The sequence below is a fragment of the Ostrinia nubilalis genome, chromosome 6, assembly GCF_963855985.1.
Source record: "Ostrinia nubilalis chromosome 6, ilOstNubi1.1, whole genome shotgun sequence".
In the NCBI taxonomy this organism is placed as follows: Eukaryota; Metazoa; Arthropoda; class Insecta; order Lepidoptera; family Crambidae; genus Ostrinia; species Ostrinia nubilalis.
Window position 1 is genome coordinate 15,461,818 of NC_087093.1, and position 23,550 is coordinate 15,485,367.

Genomic DNA, 23,550 nt, shown 5'->3' on the forward strand with positions numbered 1-23,550 from the left:
TTCAGAATATTGTTAATTACAATGTGAAAACTTTTTTGAAAATGAAATTAATTTGTTTTAATTTAAAACTGAACAGTGACATTTTTTGTTATAATTTACATAATAGAGTAGTAGAAATTACTATTTAACATATGGCAACTTTGTTTTTCCTCCAAAATGGCCGGTGTTGTTTTTGTTAGGTTGAATGCATTCTTGTTTTCTTAGCCATCGTTTATGAGTTCTGTGGCCCTATTAAAGTATTGAAGAGTCGAGTCAAATTCAAGTTCATTCCTTCGTACCTGCTGCTGTTCTGGTTCATCGGAGTTTTGTTCGTTCCTTCGTGAATCGCGAAGAAACTTTCTGTTATGTTCACAAGTGATCTGAGTTTTCTCAAAGTGCAAATGCTTTTTTAGTGTTGTTGAAAACTTTGCGAAAAGACGCTTTTGGTGTATAATATTATGTGTGTTCATAAATAAAGTAAAATTATTAAATTGAAAAGTTTTTGTTTATTTGCATTTCCATGTGCAATGTAGAATTTTTCCAAATCCATTGTTTTGAAAATAATACAATACGTACACCATAAAGATAAATACTTTCAAAATAATGGATTTGAAAAAATTCTACATTGTACATCAAAAAAACAATAATTCTTTGAAGGTTATGAGGGCCTATGTGTGCGTGAACTGTGTGTATGTGTGCGTGGACTTTATGTATGTATGTGTGCGTGGACTATGTATGTATGTGAGCGTTACGTACGTAGGTTAAGTACAGGGAATTTAACACCAGGCTGTCAATTAGTAGGTTCAAAAATTTGACAGAGAGGGTTCTCTATTTCCTATGTATTACTTTTCTCTATGTTAGAGAGTATGTCTAAAGTGTTGTGGTGTGTCACGGTTTACGAAAAAAAATATCTATTTGTTACAAAAACCCCCTGAAAATGTGGTTTAGAATAAATTTTGAGAACAATAAATAATTTCTTGTTCTTCCAGTTTATAGAGATCTCATCAAAATGTTTCGCCGCTTATTTATTTTAGCAGCATTAATTAATGTATCACTTAGCTTTTCCGATGTTGGAAGATGGGATTTACCGCTAAACGGGGTATAAAAGTGTTTATTTATAATCCTTATCTCTTTATCCTTCTCATATTAGAGGAAATTCAAGTTAATCCGTACGATATTACTATAAATATATTGCATTGCATTGTAGTTAACGCCTACAGAAAAAAGACCTCTTGCATCGATTTATCTGTGTAAAAATTAGAATGTTTCCTTTTATTCATTGCGATGTGTTCTATTTCAGGGAAATTGCGGCTTCCAATTAGCCAAATCTCTTTTTAAAAATTCTAAGTTGATTATAGTTTGTGAGTATACAATTTATGTTGTTAATTTTTGAAAATAACTAGATTTTAAGTGTTTGATTCATTTTTATCATTATTAATTTATGTATGTATTATGTAAATTACGTCATACTCGCTCATTATAATCATAAATACTCCTAAAAGTAATCATAAAAGTGGTTTCTAGTAGTTGGAGTTTGATCAACGTATATTTGTTGTTATTATTGGGTTTTCTGTTGCTATGTTACAGTACACTGTGGCAAGGAAGCTGCGAATGTAACGGTGTCATATCACTGGTCTCCATTCCCGTGCTCACCGGACTATTTCCACTACTTCGAACAGGTACGTAATTAAAACATTTCTGTACTAACATTATTATTACAAGGTTATTGACACAATTAAAAGTATTGCGTGATTAATGGGAAGTTTTAATTAACGTTGGAGCGATAATCATTGCCAGTATAAGCACATATTGTAGTTGTGATAAGATTTGAATAACATTTACCTTAATAATGATGATGGTTAGATTTTAGTACCTACCTACTGAAATATAGTAGGTACTTATAAATCATAAAATTAAGTAAATATGAATGTTGTACTTTTTTAAATTAATCCATGCTAATAAAATTTCCTTTTTTCTCCACTCAGATCTCCAATATAAACTTAAGATAGTCTCAATTTTATACTTTTTTAAATAAATAATAATTACCTTCATAAGTATTCTTTATTTATATGAGTACATCAAACACACCGTAAACGTTCTTGTACATGATAATCTAGTCTGTTAGTCACCGAAGTTGGGGACGTTATCTATTGATGTCAAACACAGATAACCATTTACGATTAAGCTTATCATCAAAATTGTAACCTGGAATAATGTTATCAATACATAGTTTTTTAACTGCAAAGTTTGAATATATATTTTTGTACTTTTTCAGCAAATAGTAGAATGTCCACGACGAGTTGAAAGGTCCGTCCCCGACACTAGAAATTCAAGTAATTTAGTTCAAGCTGGGACCGGACCAACGACGTACAACTGCCACAATGGGACATCTTACATTTTGCAAGATGAAAAGTATAAACTCCCTGAAAATGCTGATAAGCAGATAGGGGGAAGAGACGCGGTATGTATTTTCAGTAGAAAAACTTACAGAGAGCCAGGCAAGCGAAAGATTCACAACCTGAGGCAATATTTTTTAAGTTTTAATCCTTCAAGCTCCGCGAATCTAGACACAATAGATAATCAATTGTTATGACATTAATTAATGCCGTCTGGGACTCAATCGGTTAATAATTAATTAAGCTACAACCAAACCAACGCGTGCACATCGCCATCGCCGACGCGTTCATAGGCCAATGACAGGTCGCGCGTCCTGTCATTGGCCAGTTGAAGCTTTAGGACACTGTTCAAATGACTTTTTGTAGCGAATCAAACGCGATTTAGTCGCGATGCAGTATCAAGACCTCAGATCATAGAAAGAGAATAGATATGAAGTCGCGCATAACTACAACGAGAACCAGTGTCCCCACATTTCCCCCACCACAGCTCCCACACACACATTCAACTGTGTAAAAACAAAGCGACTGAGAGTCTAGGACAAAATGTGCAACCGGCTTAAAAGTGCTGTGATTGGCCAGAAGGCGTGCCTTATGGCCAATAAATGGCCGCGTGACGTGACGCACACTTTGAAAAAAGCAATTAGAGAGAAGAAAGATAAAATGGAGTCGATAAGATATCGATACTTTAAATCCTGGGGGCAAGCCTCGAAATTGGTTTAAAAAATGCTTGTATGAAAACCTTTTTATTATTATACGTTATTATTATGTTCTTTAACGATTTTTGCATAAAGGAGTCAGTTCCATTTTGTATGGACGAAAAACTCAGAATCAATTATTGGGACTAAATGAAGTTACCTTATATTAATTTACCCCAACCAAAGCTCAATGTCGTTATCGATGGAGTATAGAAGTTATAGACTGACAAAGTTTGTATGAAAAGTCATGGGTTAAGTAGGTACTTGCGATTTTTACCAGTATTTACAATATTGGTAATATATTATTATTTACTTTAATAATAATAACAGGATCACTGTAATTATTATTAACTACTATCGCGCATTAACTTTTTAATTATGGCGTAATTCGTACCGCCTATGTTTATCAAAAATAATGCCTATATTAGGCTTTCAACTAGCTCTTATAGTAATTACATAGTTGACAGTTACTAATCCCTTCTACTATTGTTATTGTTTTTGTAAAAACTTAAAAATCGCAAGCAACTCATGATTTTTTCATTCAATATTAGAAAATAGAAAATAATAATTTACTTCTATTTATCGATAATAGGAAACCGTATTAGAACACGAGCCCTGCACTATGTTACGACCGGCACATGCGGCCGTACTGTGTATTTTCACGCGTCAGTGGATATCGGAAGAAATAAAATACATTGCGCAGTAGTTACGCATGACATAAAGTGGTTGCTAACTAAATCGTCAATGTACAACGTGTTTGAATTTTTATCACCACTAATTTCGATATCGCAGTAAATGTCACGGCACTGAATTCGTTCGTAAAAATGTTTAGTTTTTTTTATTTATAAGCAAAATACCAATGGATTTGCAATACTTACATGTGGTAAATGACTTTATTGTTCCTGTAGTTCTTCGTTTCACTTATGTTATTGCACGTTACGACGCATTATCCAACAATATCGGAGAACATTTCCTCAGTACGACTGAATCGCGACTAAACTGGCGTCGCGGGCGATGTTCGTTTCTGGGCATATCGCGGAGACACGCGCCACGCCCCCGTTTCACATCTATTCCCTTCTATGATCTGAGATCAAGACAGTTGCACCTTTACACACACGCAATACAATCGAGATGCAGTCACGTGACTGTAAAGTGTGCGCTTGTATCTCTGCAAAATGTCGCGTATAAGCTCCCTAAGCTGGATGGAGGATGTGTATTTAATACGAAAGGTCGTGATTTCTATTCCCGCCTTAGGCAGTTCGATTTTTTCAAGTTAATTATAACTAGCTTTCCGCCCGCGGCTTCGCCCGCGTGATTTTTTTTCTGTCACAGAAAAACTTTATCGCGCGCGTCCCTGTTTCAAAAACCGGGATAATAACTATCCTATGTCCTTTCCCGGGACTCAAACTATCTCTATGCCAAATTTCATCAAAATCGGTTCAGTGGTTTAGGCGTGAAAGAGAGACAGACAGACAGAGTTACTTTCGCATTTATAATATTAGTATAGATTTACTTTGAGATGTGGCTGATGCTGATATTGTTAAAAAATTTTAATAACTTGTTTGTCTTATTATTCCGCAGAAAATACGTCCCCTATTGATGGTGGATAAGGAAGGGGTATACAAGCTGGAGATGTCTATATCCAGTTCGCCAAACTTCAAGGGCTCGATGCAAGTCGAGATGTTGGCCCCTTCAGGATACCTCTCCGCCGCTATGTGGCCCCTTTTAGTGGTAATTATCAAAGTTTTGTAACTTTAATCAGTTTGTAATGATTTTTTTAACCTATCATACCCTTTGAGCAGCCTCTGCGAATCAAATTTCTTTAAATAACAACAAGCAACGTAAGTACGTAGGTTCATGATTTCAGCATTCTCTGACAATGTTGGCCATTCATATATTTTTTTAATTTAATAAATTTACTTTGGAATAGATTTGTAATCTGTGTGCGTTTTGTAAGTCTTTTTTTTTTGCTTTAACTTTTTTAACCGTGTCGATACTTTAGCCGTGCGTACGTGAACCGTGTAGTGACTTTAGCAGAATTTAATGGGGAGGTTACTATATGGACCGTAACATCACAGACATGGCCAAAAACAAAAGAAAAAAGATAAAAAAAACCAGCTCGAAAGTCGCTTTTAACCCAAAAATATGGCTACAAGGTAACAACACTAAACAACAGCTGAATAAAACCCTCTATCCATCGTTTCCAGTTCTTCGGCGTAATGTGTGGCGTTTACACTGTGCTATGCGCCGGTTGGCTGCTGGTCTGTGGCCTGCAATGGCGGGACCTGCTGCGCATACAGTACTGGATCGGCGGCGTGGCACTACTGGGCATGGTGGAAAGCGCTACTTACTATGGCGTCTACTCCGCTATCAACAATAGCGGGTAAGTCCAATACAATGAGGGCTATCGTTTTTATACTTAACAGTTGGCACCCCTGGCGATTGACAGGACCTTACTCTACAGTGGCGCCATCTTGATGAGTGCAAATGCGATAGTCCCCCTACCACTTTAGCGCTCACAAGTTGGTGCCACTGTCTTCGCTACTAGCAAGTGACAGGACCTTACTCTACAGTGGCGCTAACTGGTGAGCGCTAAAACGATAGCCCTCATTCATAAAGAACAATAAAAAAAATATGTCGACGACTCCAGTGAGTCTAGACAAGGGGGACTTTATAATCGAATCGAAAATCGAATCCGTTGAAACTCCGTATAAAAAAAGGTTTCGACTATTTTCGGACATAAATCTGTAAAAACTGTCACATTTGGCATTTTGTCTAGGGGGACTGATCAGTGATCAAATTATAGATGACCCACGCTGAACTGTCCCACCAAACTCAATGACAGGGGGGCGCTACCATCGTTCAACTATATGGTTTCCAACATGGCAAAAATCTGAACCAGCGATCCGGTATTGACGGTGGCGCCCCACTGTCAATGTCATCGACAGGACAGTCCAGTATTTTGGAACTATATCAGTGTTTTGCCGTGTGGACAATAAAAAATTTCTTTTAAGTCAGGACGCGTTCTCCAAATATGAGACCAATGGAGTTAAACTTAATATGGCAAAAATTAAAACCTTGTACAGGCAGTACATCAAGTTAAACACTGGCGTCATAGTTCCATGTAAGATGTACTATTGCTGTACAATCGTTTGCAAACTAATACAAATAAATAGAAAAAATAAAGACATAAAAAGTTCGCTCACAGCGCACCTAGTGGCGCCATCTGCGAAAGGTACTTAGAACATCATACAAGACTAAAATAAGTCAACGCCATCTCTTCTCAGTAAACAGAACAAATTACTTCAGTAATGTCAGTCAACAAAGTTCAAAATACGTGCAGTTTTTGCTTCTAGTCGCTAGATGTCGCTGTGCGTAATTGACTCGCAATATCATTTGATTTTTTCCAGTCCTTAAAGCTGTCCTCAACTGTATGCATTGGTAACAAACAAACAGACAGACAGTCAGTTTCTCCTTAAATACTAGCTAAGCCCGCGACGCGAACTTCAATCGCGTTTATTTTTGAAACGGTTGCTAAGTAGAAATGCTTACGTGAACCGTAATAAAAGGCCCACTTGTTGAGAGGCTCTATTGAGGCCATCGAGCATTGTGCCTAGATCTTCCAAGGGTCTCAGGCTCTCAGTCATGATTACGATATCGTCAGCGAATCGAAGATGGGTGATCGAATCAGAAATGAGATCCGCAGGAAAACCAAAGTAACCGACATAGCTCGCAGAATTGCTAAAATCAAGTGGCAGTGGGCGGGGCACATAGCTCGTAGAGACGATGGCCATAGAGGCAGGAAAGTTCTCGAGTGGCGACCACGGGCTGGGCTGGAAGATTATTTAAATTATCTACATATTTTCGCGTGGAACTCAAACATAGGCGGTGCCGTGATGTCACGCAGCCCGTTCTAGTTTCAAGACAATGGCGCGTTGTCGAGAATGAGACTATAATAACAAAGTCTTCTTCTTTTTGTATATGGCCAGGTCCATATCTGGCCAGAGCCCCGGTTACGCTAATTTTTAACGTCTCCAATACAGACGCGCTTCTTCGATTCTGCGATACGATTGGTCAAAACAGTTGACGTCAGCTGTTTCTGCAGGTCAGCAGGTTCAGCAGGTCTGGGATATTTAAAAAAAAGGTTACTAAATTTATTAAGAAAGAATCTTGAGTGACCGTGACTGAAAAATTAAAAATTACTAGATTTAAAAAGAATTGGATCTCTCAACAGCATCAACAGCAACCCCTGTGGACTAGTGGTGATTTACTGTTTGTACTCCGTCCGAATGACTGTCGTGATCAAAATGGCGCGAAAATTTGTTATACGCTACTTTAGGACCCTGTAACTTCTTTTTTTGTAGATATATTTTCATGATTCTTTCACAATATTATTATTAGTTTTACTTATATTTTCAATTTTTATTAACAGAAAAAAATTGGAAACTTGTCCATTGTGGGAATCAATAGCAATATGAGCATCATTAAAGATGTCAGAATCACATCCTCAAAGAGATCCAACGCACCATGGTTTCTTAAAATCTCGGAACTCCATGAAAACTTAAATAATGATTAATGATATACAAGCAAAGGTGCACACAGCCACAACCACAGAACCACAACACAGCGCACCTAGTAGCGCCATCTGCGGAAGGTACTTGGAACATCATACAAGACTAAAATAAGTCAACGCCATCTCTCCTCAGGAAACAGTACCTCTAGTAGGAAAAACTTTCGAGTTCGTTTCGTTGCGTATTCAAAGTGTCATCGAAAAATTTTGTATGAAAAATTAAACAGCGCCCCCTATATTATAGCCGCCCTAGGGGGCGCTGTTTAATTTTTCATACAAAATTTTTCGATGACACTTTGAATACGCAACGAAACGAACTCGAAAGTTTTTCGTACTAGAGGTACTGAACAAATTACTTCAGTTATGTCCGTCAACAAAGTTCAAATACGTGCTGATTTTACTTTTAGTCGGTAGATGTCGCTGTGCGTAGTTGACTCGCGGTATCATTTGATTTTTTCCAGTCCTTAAAGCTGTCCTCAACTGAATTCATAGGTAACAAACAAACAGACAGACATTCAGTCACCTTTCGTTAAATACTAGCTAAGCCCGCGATCTTCAATCGCGTTAATATTTTTGGACGGTTGCTAAGCATAAATGCTTAAGCGAACCGTATTAAAAAATATTTTCACGGATACAAGATACAACTTGAAGGGTTGTCTTCGGTTTCCCTGGAATCTATGTTGCCGAACTATCGAGAGTAAAACTATCGATAGTTTTCATCTGAAAAAGCCTTACCTATCGATACTGTCGATAGTATTGTCGCTTTTGAATAAAAAGCTATCGATACTATCGATTGTTCTAGCTAGACTATCGATAGTCTGTAAATTTGCAATAGTATTGGGTATGTTTAAATTCATTTTTACAATATTTCAAATGTTTCGCTTGACTTACCAACTAAACATATTAATAACAATAATAATCTCAGTTGTTTTTAAAACTACCTGCATTAGTTAAGTACGGCAAATAAAATGTATTGCCAATTTTGGAAACATATAATTAAATGTTATGGTTAACTATATGAAATAATTCAAGTATTCCAATAACCCTATTGTTGTGCCTATTGACTATTATACCCAAATATTGTAAACGATACTATTGTAAATTGCCGAACAATCGATAGTATCGATAGCTTTTTATTCAAAAGCGACAATACTATCGATAGTTTATTCTTCACGAGCAACAATACTATCGATAGTATTTATCCTTTTTTTGAAGTCGGATACGGGACTATTCCCAGCTCTCGTGCAACTCCTTTGTTGCAGGAGTAGATCCTTGACCGCTACGGGACTTTTCCCACCTCTCGTTCCCACCACTGCAACTCCTGTGTAGCCAGGATCTACAGCTTGACCGCCATAAAAACTTTACCAATGAAGGTCAAGTTTATCCCGGGGGAAAGTTAAACTGTCATTGGAGTTAGAGCTTTGAGTTGAAGTCGCATAGTAAATCCAGTAGCCTTAAGCTTCAGCCAAATCAACGCGTGCAGATCGCGTCGGCGATGGCGATCACTGCGCGTGCATACGTCAATGACAGGTTGCGCGTCCTGTCATTGGTCGCGCGTCCTGTCCTCGGTCGCGCGTCCTGTCCTCGGTCGCGCGTCCTGTCCTCGGTCGCGCGTACTGTCATTGGTCGCGCGTAGGGTTGCCAGGTCCAAAATCACAAAAGCCGGACTCTGTGCTTCATTTGGCCGGACATGTGACGGGAGGGATGCGTGTGCTTCATATTATTCTGTGGCTCGACTTTTACTCGCGCGTCCTGTCATTGGTCGCGAGTCCTGTCCTCTCTGTGCTTCATTTGGCCGGACATGTGACGGGGGGGGGGGGGGGATGCGTGTGCTTCATATTATTCTGTGGCTCGACTTTTACTCGCGTCCTGTCCTCGGTCGCGCGTCCTGTCCCCGTTCGCGCGTCCTGTCCTCGGTCGCGCGTCCCGTCCTCGGTCGCGCGTCCTGTCCTCGGTCGCGCGTCCTGTCATTGGCCGACTGAAGCCTCACGAATGCCGCCGATGTGTTCCAGCTACTTCAGCCTGGAGGCGTACCTGTTCGCCGAGTGGGTGTCGGTGGCCAAGCGCGCGCTCGCCAGGATGCTCGTCATCATAGTGTCGCTGGGATTCGGGATCGTCAAGTGAGTTGATTATACAGGGTGTTAGGTAAATGGGTATATGAGCCAACACTAGCCCATGTTAACATAGTCATATAAATGGTATGGTGAAGTCAGAAAATTGATAACTTCATTTTAATTATTTTAATTTTCATACAAATCGGATTTAATAATATTTATTTTGTATAAAAATTAAAATGATGATATCAAATTTCTGACTTCACTATACCATGTTACATGGGCTAGTGTAGGCTCATATACCCATTTACCTAACACCCTGTATTTCTATTTTTTCTGTCATCATCATCAGCTCAGCCATAGGACGTCCACTGCTGGGAAACATGAAAAGCCCCAATGCTTTCCATGGAGGCCTATTTTCAGCAGTGGACGTCCTACTTTTTCTATATACTTACTTAATACTATTATTGTGACTCTGTGTGTGATTGCCACTCTGTGTTTTGATACTTATACAGGTGGATCCGGGAAACATGAAAAGCCCCAATGCTTTCCATGGAGGCCTATTTTCAGCAGTGGACGTGCTACTTTTTCTATACTTACTTAATACTATTATTGTGACTCTGTGTGTGATTGCCACTCTGTGTTTTGATACTTATACAGGTGGATCAATTATTTGGTGATATAAACAAGTTGTATTTGTAAAAAAAATACTAATGCCACACCAACCATGGGCGTACCCAGCTTCTGGCTTGGGGAGGCAAGTCAGATTTTTTAGGTCAGATTGTTTGCCAGGTCATAATGCTGCAAGTGCAACGCGCTATTCGCAGGTGGCGTTGAAATGTTCATTAATGTTTTTTATCTGCTTGGTGTGAGGCCAAGCCTGAAAAATTATCATTTAGACGTCCCACCTTCTAGCACGTTGTATGCACGTAACTTGAAACTTTGCTACAATGTTCATTACCCTACGTCACACTGAGCGATTTGCGGCGCTTAGAACGTGGCTCAATATCTTTATTATGTGAGCGCGCCAACATACGTATGCGGCGCGCACACACACACTGCGCAACCACGACTGGCTCTCCGCTAATCCCCGGTAAAAGACAATGCCGGAAATTGGCGTCTTTTTTTTTTCGCGCGGCCATCGACCGAACCATGTTATTTGGATACAAAATGTAATAAACCAAACTTACTATGATATGTATACCTCTAAACTCAGTCTGAACTGAGTTACGAGCATTAGAAGTTTGATGATTTACATACTAGATTTGCTTTTTGCGCGCAAGTTTTGTAAGAAATTGCAACAAAATAGTGACATTGTATGTGTAAACAAACAATACTATCCATTAAAGGCTCCAGACATCAGTGTGGAGTAGAATCAGCGCAATAAAAAAATAGCGCAATATTTTGGTTTATTACACTATTTTGTAATCAAAAAACAAAGTTTGGTCGATGGCCGTTCGAAAAAAAAAAGACGCCACCTTCCATACAAAATCTGGCATTGCCATTTTGTCAGTGTGTGCGTGCGCGCCGCATACGTGTTGGTGCGCTCACATAGAAACCGCGCACGTGCGTTTCTATGAAGATGACCTACTCATTCATTTGTATAATACAAATTGTATTTACTCTGTTATGTGATTGTTCCCGCACAGTACAAACATTTGTGTGCATGAACATATTTGTTTGTATTGGACTGGGTGTTTTCTATGTATAATAAGTATGTATTTAAAAAAAAGTATTTAAGTATGTTTACAGGGTGTTCGGTAAATGCGTATATGAGCCGACACTAGCCCATGTTAACATGGGCATATAAATGGTATGGTGAAATCAGAAAATTGATATCTTCATTTTAATTATTTTAATTTTCATACAAATCGGATTTTATAAAATTTATTTTGTATGAAAATAAAAATAAAATAAAATGCTGATATCAAATTTCTGACTTCACCATACCATTTATATGCCCATGTTAACATGGGCTAGTGTCGGCTCATAATACCCATTTACCTAACACCCTGTATATCCGTTGTCTAGTACCCATAGTACAAGCTTTGCTTAGTTTGGGACTAGAGGCGCAGTGTAAAATGTCCAAGGATATTTATTTTATTATTATAGGCCTCGCCTAGGGCCCGCTCTCCAACGCGTGGTAGGTGCGGGTCTCCTGTGGTTCGCTTTGGCAGCGCTCAACGCCTGGCTGCGGCTCCACCACCGAGCCGGCGACCGCAACCGGGCGCTGCTACTGTCCGAGGCGCCGCTGTCGCTGCTGGACAGCGCCGTGTGCTGGTGGGTCTTCGTGTCCCTCGCGCACACCATGCGCACGCTGCAGCTGAGGAGGTGAGCCACACGCGAGTGACGCGACTATAGCGCTGCTGTGACGCGACAACCGGGCGCTGCTACTGTCCGAGGCGCCGCTGTCGCTGCTGGACAGCGCCGTGTGCTGGTGGGTCTTCGTGTCCCTCGCGCACACCATGCGCACGCTGCAGCTGAGGAGGTGAGCCACACGCGAGTGACGCGACTATAGCGCTGCTGTGACGCGACAACCGGGCGCTGCTACTGTCCGAGGCGCCGCTGTCGCTGCTGGACAGCGCCGTGTGCTGGTGGGTCTTCGTGTCCCTCGCGCACACCATGCGCACGCTGCAGCTGAGGAGGTGAGCCACACGCGAGTGACGCGACTATAGCGCTGCTGTGACGCGACAACCGGGCGCTGCTACTGTCCGAGGCGCCGCTGTCGCTGCTGGACAGCGCCGTGTGCTGGTGGGTCTTCGTGTCCCTCGCGCACACCATGCGCACGCTGCAGCTGAGGAGGTGAGCCACACGCGAGTGACGCGACTATAGCGCTGCTGTGACGCGACAACCGGGCGCTGCTACTGTCCGAGGCGCCGCTGTCGCTGCTGGACAGCGCCGTGTGCTGGTGGGTCTTCGTGTCCCTCGCGCACACCATGCGCACGCTGCAGCTGAGGAGGTGAGCCACACGCGAGTGACGCGACTATAGCGCTGCTGTGACGCGACAACCGGGCGCTGCTACTGTCCGAGGCGCCGCTGTCGCTGCTGGACAGCGCCGTGTGCTGGTGGGTCTTCGTGTCCCTCGCGCACACCATGCGCACGCTGCAGCTGAGGAGGTGAGCCACACGCGAGTGACGCGACTATAGCGCTGCTGTGACGCGACAACCGGGCGCTGCTACTGTCCGAGGCGCCGCTGTCGCTGCTGGACAGCGCCGTGTGCTGGTGGGTCTTCGTGTCCCTCGCGCACACCATGCGCACGCTGCAGCTGAGGAGGTGAGCCACACGCGAGTGACGCGACTATAGCGCTGCTGTGACGCGACAACCGGGCGCTGCTACTGTCCGAGGCGCCGCTGTCGCTGCTGGACAGCGCCGTGTGCTGGTGGGTCTTCGTGTCCCTCGCGCACACCATGCGCACGCTGCAGCTGAGGAGGTGAGCCACACGCGAGTGACGCGACTATAGCGCTGCTGTGACGCGACAACCGGGCGCTGCTACTGTCCGAGGCGCCGCTGTCGCTGCTGGACAGCGCCGTGTGCTGGTGGGTCTTCGTGTCCCTCGCGCACACCATGCGCACGCTGCAGCTGAGGAGGTGAGCCACACGCGAGTGACGCGACTATAGCGCTGCTGTGACGCGACAACCGGGCGCTGCTACTGTCCGAGGCGCCGCTGTCGCTGCTGGACAGCGCCGTGTGCTGGTGGGTCTTCGTGTCCCTCGCGCACACCATGCGCACGCTGCAGCTGAGGAGGTGAGCCACACGCGAGTGACGCGACTATAGCGCTGCTGTGACGCGACAACCGGGCGCTGCTACTGTCCGAGGCGCCGCTGTCGCTGCTGGACAGCGCCGTGTGCTGGTGGGTCTTCGTGTCCCTCGCGCACACCATGCGCACGCTGCAGCTGAGGAGGTGAGCCACACGCGAGTGACGCGACTATAGCGCTGCTGTGACGCGACAACCGGGCGCTGCTACTGTCCGAGGCGCCGCTGTCGCTGCTGGACAGCGCCGTGTGCTGGTGGGTCTTCGTGTCCCTCGCGCACACCATGCGCACGCTGCAGCTGAGGAGGTGAGCCACACGCGAGTGACGCGACTATAGCGCTGCTGTGACGCGACAACCGGGCGCTGCTACTGTCCGAGGCGCCGCTGTCGCTGCTGGACAGCGCCGTGTGCTGGTGGGTCTTCGTGTCCCTCGCGCACACCATGCGCACGCTGCAGCTGAGGAGGTGAGCCACACGCGAGTGACGCGACTATAGCGCTGCTGTGACGCGACAACCGGGCGCTGCTACTGTCCGAGGCGCCGCTGTCGCTGCTGGACAGCGCCGTGTGCTGGTGGGTCTTCGTGTCCCTCGCGCACACCATGCGCACGCTGCAGCTGAGGAGGTGAGCCACACGCGAGTGACGCGACTATAGCGCTGCTGTGACGCGACAACCGGGCGCTGCTACTGTCCGAGGCGCCGCTGTCGCTGCTGGACAGCGCCGTGTGCTGGTGGGTCTTCGTGTCCCTCGCGCACACCATGCGCACGCTGCAGCTGAGGAGGTGAGCCACACGCGAGTGACGCGACTATAGCGCTGCTGTGACGCGACAACCGGGCGCTGCTACTGTCCGAGGCGCCGCTGTCGCTGCTGGACAGCGCCGTGTGCTGGTGGGTCTTCGTGTCCCTCGCGCACACCATGCGCACGCTGCAGCTGAGGAGGTGAGCCACACGCGAGTGACGCGACTATAGCGCTGCTGTGACGCGACAACCGGGCGCTGCTACTGTCCGAGGCGCCGCTGTCGCTGCTGGACAGCGCCGTGTGCTGGTGGGTCTTCGTGTCCCTCGCGCACACCATGCGCACGCTGCAGCTGAGGAGGTGAGCCACACGCGAGTGACGCGACTATAGCGCTGCTGTGACGCGACAACCGGGCGCTGCTACTGTCCGAGGCGCCGCTGTCGCTGCTGGACAGCGCCGTGTGCTGGTGGGTCTTCGTGTCCCTCGCGCACACCATGCGCACGCTGCAGCTGAGGAGGTGAGCCACACGCGAGTGACGCGACTATAGCGCTGCTGTGACGCGACAACCGGGCGCTGCTACTGTCCGAGGCGCCGCTGTCGCTGCTGGACAGCGCCGTGTGCTGGTGGGTCTTCGTGTCCCTCGCGCACACCATGCGCACGCTGCAGCTGAGGAGGTGAGCCACACGCGAGTGACGCGACTATAGCGCTGCTGTGACGCGACAATAGCGCTGCTGTGACGCGACAATAGCGCTGCTGGTGACGCGACAATGGCGCTGCTGGTGACGCGACAATGGCGCTGCTGGTGACGCGACAATGGCACTGCTGATGACGCGCCAATCGAGCGCTGCTGATGACGGTTTATTCCACTTTGTTCACCTGGGTGAAAAAAGTAAAATTTTTAATGTCCTCATTTCACCTTGGAACCATTTCACCCACGTGATATCACCCAGGTGAAGTTAATAAACGCGACCGCTTTAGTCATCTCAATTCACCTGGAAAATAAAGTTGGGTGAAATGGTTCCGAGGTGAAATGAGGACACTAAAAAATCTACTAGGTTCACCCAGATGAACAAAGTGGAATAAACTCTGATGACGCGAAAACCGAACACTGATGATGACGCGACAAACGAGCACTGTTTTATTATTTATTTTATTTTTTAGGTGAAAACTATAAAAATCTGTTGTTTCTGAGATTGGCCCAAAGGAACACAAATTCAGTGCAACGAATACTTTATTTTAAAACTAATTGTTAATACCATTAAACACTAAAACACTTAAATTATGCCTTACGTCCAATGAAACATTGATTTTAAATTATTTTTAACTGATTCGTGTTTTTTTCTTACAGAAACACAATAAAGCTGTCACTGTACAGACACTTCACGAACACACTAATATTTGCGGTCATTTCATCTGTGGTGTTCATGCTGTACTCCATCAAATCCTACAGAGTATTAGATTGTATTAGAGTGAGTATTATTCTAATATTTATTTTTACACATCTTATTTTTTGCACATTATTATATTCAGACATTCATACATTTTGTTACGCTGGACTATTGTACTGATCCCACTCGTAACACCTTATCCTAGCACGAGGCGAGGGGTTAACGGGACTTTCATAATTTGGAATGGACTTTGGACGGCTGAGCGTTTCGCTACTACTAGAATTATTGTATACTTAACAGAAAAGCATAACATTGAATACATTTTAAACCTTACCGCCCATAACGTGACGACATTGAAATGGCCAGGCCACATATTTTGTTTGACTGAGATGTAGTAGAGTTAGAATCTTGGCTCTGTATGAGACGATAATTATTATTGTTTTGACAGGTGAGCCATACAGTTTGTCTTAGCAACATGGTGCATGGACATTATTTTTGGTGGTATTTCCTTTTTGTTTGTCATATACAAAGTAAACCTTAACATCGTTTCTTGCGAATACAAGTACGAATGCAAATATTCGTCCCAGATGGATGCACGCCGCTTACAAACCGTTCAATATGAGAATTATTGGGGGAGGTATAATATGTTTCACAGTTAAGTGGACGTCCTGTAACTGAAATGGCCGGTACCACAATCAATAGTGGAATCATGAGGGGAGGGCCTATGTTCAACAATAGACGTCCTTAACTTAAATGGCTGGTACCACAATCAATATGGCAATCATGGGGAGAGGCCTATGTTCAACAGTGTACGTTCTGTGGCTGAAATGATGATGATGATGAATATTAGTTACTAAGATTCTATACGTAACATTCCAGGAGTGGAAGGTGTGAACCTCCTGTAGTTGAAAAGGCGGGTGCCACAACCGGCCAATATGGGAATCCTTAGGAGGCCTATGTTCAACAATGAGCGTCCTGTGGCTGAAATATTAATTACTTACTAAGTTTCTCTGCGTAACATTCCAGGAGTGGAAGGAGGTGTGGATGGACGAAGCGTACTGGCACATCTTATTCGCGAGTGTGTTGACTGTCATCATGGTGCTGTGGCGGCCGACCAACAACAACCAGCGCTACGCCTTCACACCGCTGCTTGACAATGCCGAAGACGACGAAGGTCAGTGCCTCCCCAGAGACAGTCTGTGTGCTAAAGCCCGGTCTGTGAGCACGTAGAATTTTGTCCAATGACCCCTTGTGTAATTTTATTGCTGTCGCGACTGTGCGACTGGCACCCGCAGTGAGTGTGCGAGCGCGATAGCAACATAATTACGCGCGAGCGATAAGGATGGGTCGCTTTGGCTGTGAGCACGTAGAATAGGGATGTTTCCTGGGTAAAAAAGCAAGAGTTTTAATTAGTCCGTCAGTTAGCTTATCAAAAAATACTCGACACCTATTTTTCACTTTTTAAAACTAATGAAAATGTAAAGAGATAAAGCGTGCCAAAGTTCTAATGAAAAGGCCCGTGACGTCAGTGAGTGCGTAAAAGTGCTGCACTTTGTGACGTCGCGCGGAACTTCAACGCACTATAACTGTGCAATTATTTGTTTAATTGACAATTAAAAATATACGTGTCCAATATTTTTTTATATTAAAATTGACGGACTAAAAAATTTTTTTTAGGAAACTAGCCTATTTTGTCCAATGACCCCTTGCTACCCATCCTTATCGCTCGCGTGTAATTTTATTGCTGTTGCGACTGTGCGACGCGCACCCGCAGTGAGTGTGCGAGCGCGATAGCAACATAATTACGCGCGAGCGATAAGGATGGGTAGCTTGGGGTCATTGGACAAAATTCTACGTGTTCACAGACAAGACTAGTGTAGCGTGCTGACGTCATGTGCTGTGCCTCAGTTGACCGTCATAAAAACAACATCCTGTGCCGCATACATACCTTAGGCACATACTGATTTAAGCGCTAGACATGGGCGTACCTAGCTTCTGGCTTAGAGGTGGCAAGTCATACCCAGCTTCTGGCCTAGGGGGGCAAGTCATACCCAGCTTCTGGCCTAGAGGGGCAAGTCATACCCAGCTTCTGGCCTAGGGGGGCGAGTCATACCCAGCTTCTGGCCTAGGGGGGCGAGTCATACCCAGCTTCTAATCTAGGGGGGCGAGTCATACCCAGCTTCTGGCCTAGGGGGGCAAGTCATACCCAGCTTCTGGTCTAGGGAGGCAAGTCATACCCAGCTTCTGGTCTAGGGTGGCAAGTCATACCCAGCTTCTGGCCTAGGGGGGCAAGTCATACCCAGCTTTTGGCCTAGGGGGGCAAGTCATACTCAGCTTCTGGCCTAGGGGGGCAAGTCATACCCAGCTTCTGGCCTAGGGGGGCAAGTCATACCCAGCTTCTGGCCTAGGGGGGCAAGTCATACCCAGCTTCTGGCCTAGGGGGGCAAGTCATACTCAGCTTCTGGCCTAGGGGGGCAAGTCATACCCAGCTTCTGGCCTAGGGGGGCAAGTCATACCCAGCTTCTGGTCTGGGGGGGCAAGTCATACCCAGCTTCTGGCCTAGGGAGGCAAGTCATATCTTGCTTCTGGCCTACGGGGCAAGTCATACCCAGCTTCTGGCCTAGGGGGGCAAGTCATACCCAGCTTCTGGCCTAAGGTGGCAAGTCATATTTTGCTTCTGGACTACGGGGCAAGTCATACCCAGCTTCTGGCCTAGGGGGGCAAGTCATACCCTGCTTCTGGCCTAAGGGAGAAAGTCATACTCAGCTTCTGGCCTAGGAGGGGCAAGTCATACCCAGCTTCTGGCCTAGGGAGTCAAGTCATACCCAGCTTCTGGCCTAGGGAGGCAAGTCATACCCAGCTTCTGGCCTAGGGGGGCAAGTCATACCCAGCTTCTGGCCTAGGGGGGCAAGTCATGCCCAGCTTCTGGTCTGGGGGGGCAAGTCATACCCAGCTTCTGGCCTAAGGGGGCAAGTCATACCCTTCTTCTGGCCTAGGGGGGCAAGTCATACCCAGCTTCTGGCCTAGGGAGGCAAGTCATACCCAGCTTCTGGCCTAGGGGGGCAAGTCATGCCCAGCTTTTGGTCTGGGGGGGGCAAGTCATACCCAGCTTCTGGCCTAAGGGGGCAAGTCATACCCTTCTTCTGGCCTAGGGGGGCAAGTTGTGCCGGTATGCACAATACTCAATCTCTGCATACGTTATCTTAATCACGTTCACAGTGTCAGCAGATCTTTCACGTAACGATAAGATGCTAGATACTGTGACGTTACTTATCTCTCATTTTCTTTAGTATATATACTTCATAATTGTAATTAATAAATTAGACAAATACCAACTTCTGTCTCATTTATAAACTCCCTTATCGTCGGCACACAAGTCATACCCAGCTTCTGGCCTAGGGGGGCAATTCATACCCAGCTTCTGGCCTAGGGAGGCAAGTCATACCCAGCTTCTGGCCTAAGAGGGCAAGTCATACCCAGCTTCTGGCCTAGGGGGGCAACTCATACCCAGCTTCTGGCCTAGGGGGGCAAGTCATACTCAGCTTCTGGCCTAGGGGGGCAAGTCATACCTAGCTTCTGGCCTAGGGGGGCAAGTCATACCCAGCTTCTGGCCTAGGGGGGCAAGTCATACCCAGCTTCTGGCCTAGGGGGGCAAGTCATACCCAGCTTCTGGCCTAGGGGGGCAAGTCATACCCAGCTTCTGGCCTAGGGGGGCAAATCATGCCCAGCTTCTGGCCTAGGGGGGCAAGTCATGCCCAGCTTCTGGCCTAGGGGGGCAAGTCATACCCAGCTTCTGGCCTAGGGGGGCAAGTCATACCCAGCTTCTGGCCTAGGGGGGCAAGTCATACCCAGCTTCTGGCCTAGGGGGGCAAGTCATACCCAGCTTCTGGCCTAGGGGGGCAAGTCATACCCAGCTTCTGGCCTAGGGGGGCAAATCATGCCCAGCTTCTGGCCTAGGGGGGCAAGTCATACCCAGCTTCTGGCCTATGGAGGCAAGTGATACCCAGCTTCTGGCCTAAGGCAAGTCATACCCAGCTTCTGGCCTAAGGCAAGTCATACCCATTTTCTGGCCTGGGGGGGCAAGTCATACCCAGCTTCTGGGGGGGGGGGGGGGGGGCAAAGCTGGCGTAGGGCTAGCTCCTCCAAAGCTTGGAAAACTATGAAACTATTTTAGTCTAGAACAGCGGTTCCCGAATGGTGGTCCGCGGAACCCTGGGGTTCCGTGGAAAGGCCGCAAGGGTTCCGTAAAAAATATTATCCCACGTTTCGTGACCGACGTTGTTCGCTCGCACCGACTTGTTTACGCACAAGGGAGGGGCAGGGCGTGCGGGCGGAGTAGTACGGGGGTTCCGCTAGGATAAGTATAATCAATTAGGGTTCCTTGGCAAAAAAAAAATTGCGAAACCCTGTTCTAGAAAGTAACTGATAGGGGCGCTCCACATCACATCTAATTTAAACTCATGGTGAGCACACTGAATATTATTGTTACTTGTTAGTCATTTAGTTCTTAAGAAGATCGCTCGGCTCGACTGGTGAGCTTACTCGTGATACAAGCATATTTAGCTTCGTACGAGGGGCTAATGGGACTATTAGTAATTTGTTATTACACAAATCACTAATAAACTCGATCATTTTTAAGTAGTAGGGCGCTACTATCAATATTGGGTTGTTTCAAAATCATTGGACTATACCTATAGGTCTACCAGAATCTCAAGGCAAATGAGGATCTAATGGGAAATAAATTAAGAAATTAAATGTGTTTTTCTTTAAGGATATTTATTGGGCTTTCAAATAACACCAATATTGTTGGGGCACCATGATTGTGTCAGTAGAAACGAGTTTTCCTGTAAAAGGTGGTGAGGTGGGCCGATTTTTGTGATGACCAGTATATTAGTAGAAGTAAAAAACAGACACAAGCCCCATACATTTTAAGAGAGTAAGAATGGATTTAAATAAAAAAATCGTGAATTTTATCTTTTCAGTTATTTTAAAATACAAGAAAAACCAGCTCGCTAAGTATGTTTTATCACATACAATAAACAATGCCATATAAAATTAAACGTTTTAAAATATATTTTTTATGCCATGAGATTCTGGCAGACCTAGTTATTGGTGCCGCATAGCACCGCCATCTCGTCGCAGGATACAAAACGAATTATTTAGTGGCAAAAAGCATGGTCCGTTGGGCGTGGATAGAATAAATAGTTTTTGCTTTTAGTAACTAGATGTCGCTGTGCGTAGTTGACTCGCGCAATCATTTGATTTTTTCCAATTCTTAAAACGGTACATGGCAACTTTATTACATCGGACAGACGGACGGAAAGTAATGTAGGGTTCCGTACTATTGATTAATATCAAATATTTTTGGTCGGTTGCGAAGCAGAAATGCTGTAGCTAACCGCAATTAAAATTATAAAAGAATAAATTGTGTAGTCTGGTCCGGGAGCACGTAGAATTTTGTTGTCCGTTTTAGAGCATAATTATTAATTATACAGGGTGTTTCCTGTAAGGAAATAAATTATTTGCTAAATACATAAAAACATAATAACTTATGCTTTTAGCAGAACACGATCTTTTCAACTTAAAAGTTTTAATTAAAAAAAAACTTCCATAGGTCCTTAATTAACATTCATAATAATACAAAAAACATGTACTCAATAGGCCACTATTTCCTGTAACCGCTCCACTAGTAAGTCGGAGATTTCGTTTCATGTTTTCGACTTTCATAAAGTGAGTTAATATGGGCAATTCTAAATTTTGCATTATGTAGAATAGATTTAGAGACAATAACTGAACAGAACTTGTTTTTATTCTCAACAAAGAAGCTTTTGCCCTTCATCACACCTGGTGGAAACTGACAATTAGGCTGAAGTTGGAAAGGAACTTCAACTTTTTCAAACATCTGCTAATATATTTGTACCAGAATCTCATGGCAAATGGAGAAAATAAACTTTGTTGAGTGCAACTGGGAAAATTGGATAAACGATCTTGATACTGTATGAATTTAATATTAATGAACATGAAGTACGAATGTACAGTCGCGGAATGAAAAGGTTCGTCACCTTAGTGTCGGTTTTCGCTTGCACTAGGTACTGTAAGAGTCAAACCTGCCAACATAACAGTGCAAGAAACAGTGCTGCTAACATTTAAATAAATATGACGTTATTGCTAACGAATAAGGTTTTGCTTGTTTATTTTTCTATCCCATCAGTGCAATGCAATAATGACATTGACCAATTGACAATAGTTTTTTTATTTAATAGAAATAATAATGGCAGGTTGAACCAACAAGAAGGTTTTAGTTTATCAATCATAATAATCTTCTTGACAAGATAAATCGTCAAACAACTTTGATCTGAATAATTTTGAACTTTACTGACGAACAGTTAAAGATTATTTTCTCTAACTCGAGATTATTCTGTAACATAGTTTCAAAAGGTAATATGTGCTCGCGATTCGTTGAAGGAATCAATTTGAAAACTGACGAACCTTTTCATTCCGCGACTGTACATTTTAGGTATATGTATGTAGAATGTTGTTATACATAAGAAAATGTCTTGAAAAATAATTAAATCGTATATTACTTTATGTAACTAATATTATTATGTATCATTCTTATAACTATCAATTCATTCAGAACTAGAAAACGATTCTAAGAACTCCACTTGCATTTCTTGTTCTGTTGTGTGGTTGTGTGGATAGAATAGGTGTAGTTTTTGCTTTTAGTAACTAGATGTCGCTGTGCGTATTTGAATCACGCTATCATTTATTTTGATTTTTTCCAATTTTTAAAACTGTCTCCATTTCAGATGTAAAGAATCCCAAATCTGGATTATAATTACTTTTCTGATATTTTTGGACGGTTGCTAAGCAGAAATGGTATAGCTCACCGTATAAACTCATAAAAGTCATTTATTTTTTAAGTAGGCTTTTAAAAAGCACTTTTGCAACGTAAGTGGGTGGGTATTTACCTCATTGTTATACCAAGGATGTTACGGAACCTTCGATAGCATATCGATGTCGATAATATTATGTATTGTGTGATAGTTTTCTTCGATATCGATACTAAAGACAATTGCAATACTATCGATAATTTTTTCGTCCGATACTCTCCGACAGTTTTTCGTAGATATAATAAGTACAATCAGTCTATGCCTTTACTATCGATAAAAGCAACACTATCGTAAAATGTAGTTTCAACCTGTACGCTGCGCCACTGGAAGCCGTCTCTCTAGTGCTGTCCTAAAATGCTATACAAAAATAACTTGTCAATATTCCAAGTTCCAACTATAGTGATAGTCCATAAAGCTATGCAATAGTTGCACAACTTGTCCATAGCCCGCGGCGCACATCAAATCATAACTAGTACCAGTGACTGTTATAGTTACGGTTAAAGTTAGGTTAGTGCATCTCAGTTGTCTAGTTTCTATTACCAAAAATGTTAATTACTATATCAATCTCAATCCGCGAGGTAAATTAAATGAGGGTTAAATCAGGTTCATAACAATGAGCAATATCTCACACTGTTCTTTGTTGCAGATGAGGAAGAGCAATTCGTCAACGACGCGTATGGCGTGAAGATGCGAGGGCCCGGTATCAACAACAGCGACAACACGGAGGAGCGGAAAGATTCCTCCCACCCTGACCCCAGCAGCAATTCCTTAGACTCCGACCTCCGCTGGGTCGAAGAAAACATCCCAACCAGCACACTCCCACTTCTGGACTCGGACGAAGAGATAATAAACACCAAGTTCGAAGTCTCCAAAATGCAGTAGTTACTTAATCGAATAATGTAAAAAGTATTTATGTAAATGTCAACTTGTGATTTCATTTTTACCTATCGTAGGTTTAAGTTTTTTGAGTAAATGTTCTATATCGTACAAATTCTTGGGTTTCAATGTTTTAAATTTTAATTATTCAGCCTAGCTGCAGACTATAGACTTTTTGCTGGCAGATAGTTGGGTCGGGCTGACATTCGACAGTTT

General features: G+C 44.0%; 1 protein-coding gene across 1 annotated transcript; it reads left to right on the plus strand.

The window, feature by feature from the left end:
* The first annotated feature begins 853 nt into the window (after positions 1-853).
* Positions 854-23,449, plus strand: LOC135072712 (transmembrane protein 87A). Its single transcript, XM_063966740.1, has 11 exons — positions 854-1,078; positions 1,280-1,340; positions 1,567-1,658; positions 2,255-2,440; positions 4,652-4,801; positions 5,278-5,453; positions 9,653-9,760; positions 11,807-12,025; positions 15,526-15,646; positions 16,592-16,739; positions 23,105-23,449. The coding sequence occupies exons 1-11, from the start codon at positions 989-991 to the stop codon at positions 23,338-23,340; spliced, it is 1,587 nt and encodes a 528-aa protein (XP_063822810.1). The 5' UTR covers positions 854-988; the 3' UTR covers positions 23,341-23,449.
* Positions 23,450-23,550: the final 101 nt, after the last annotated feature.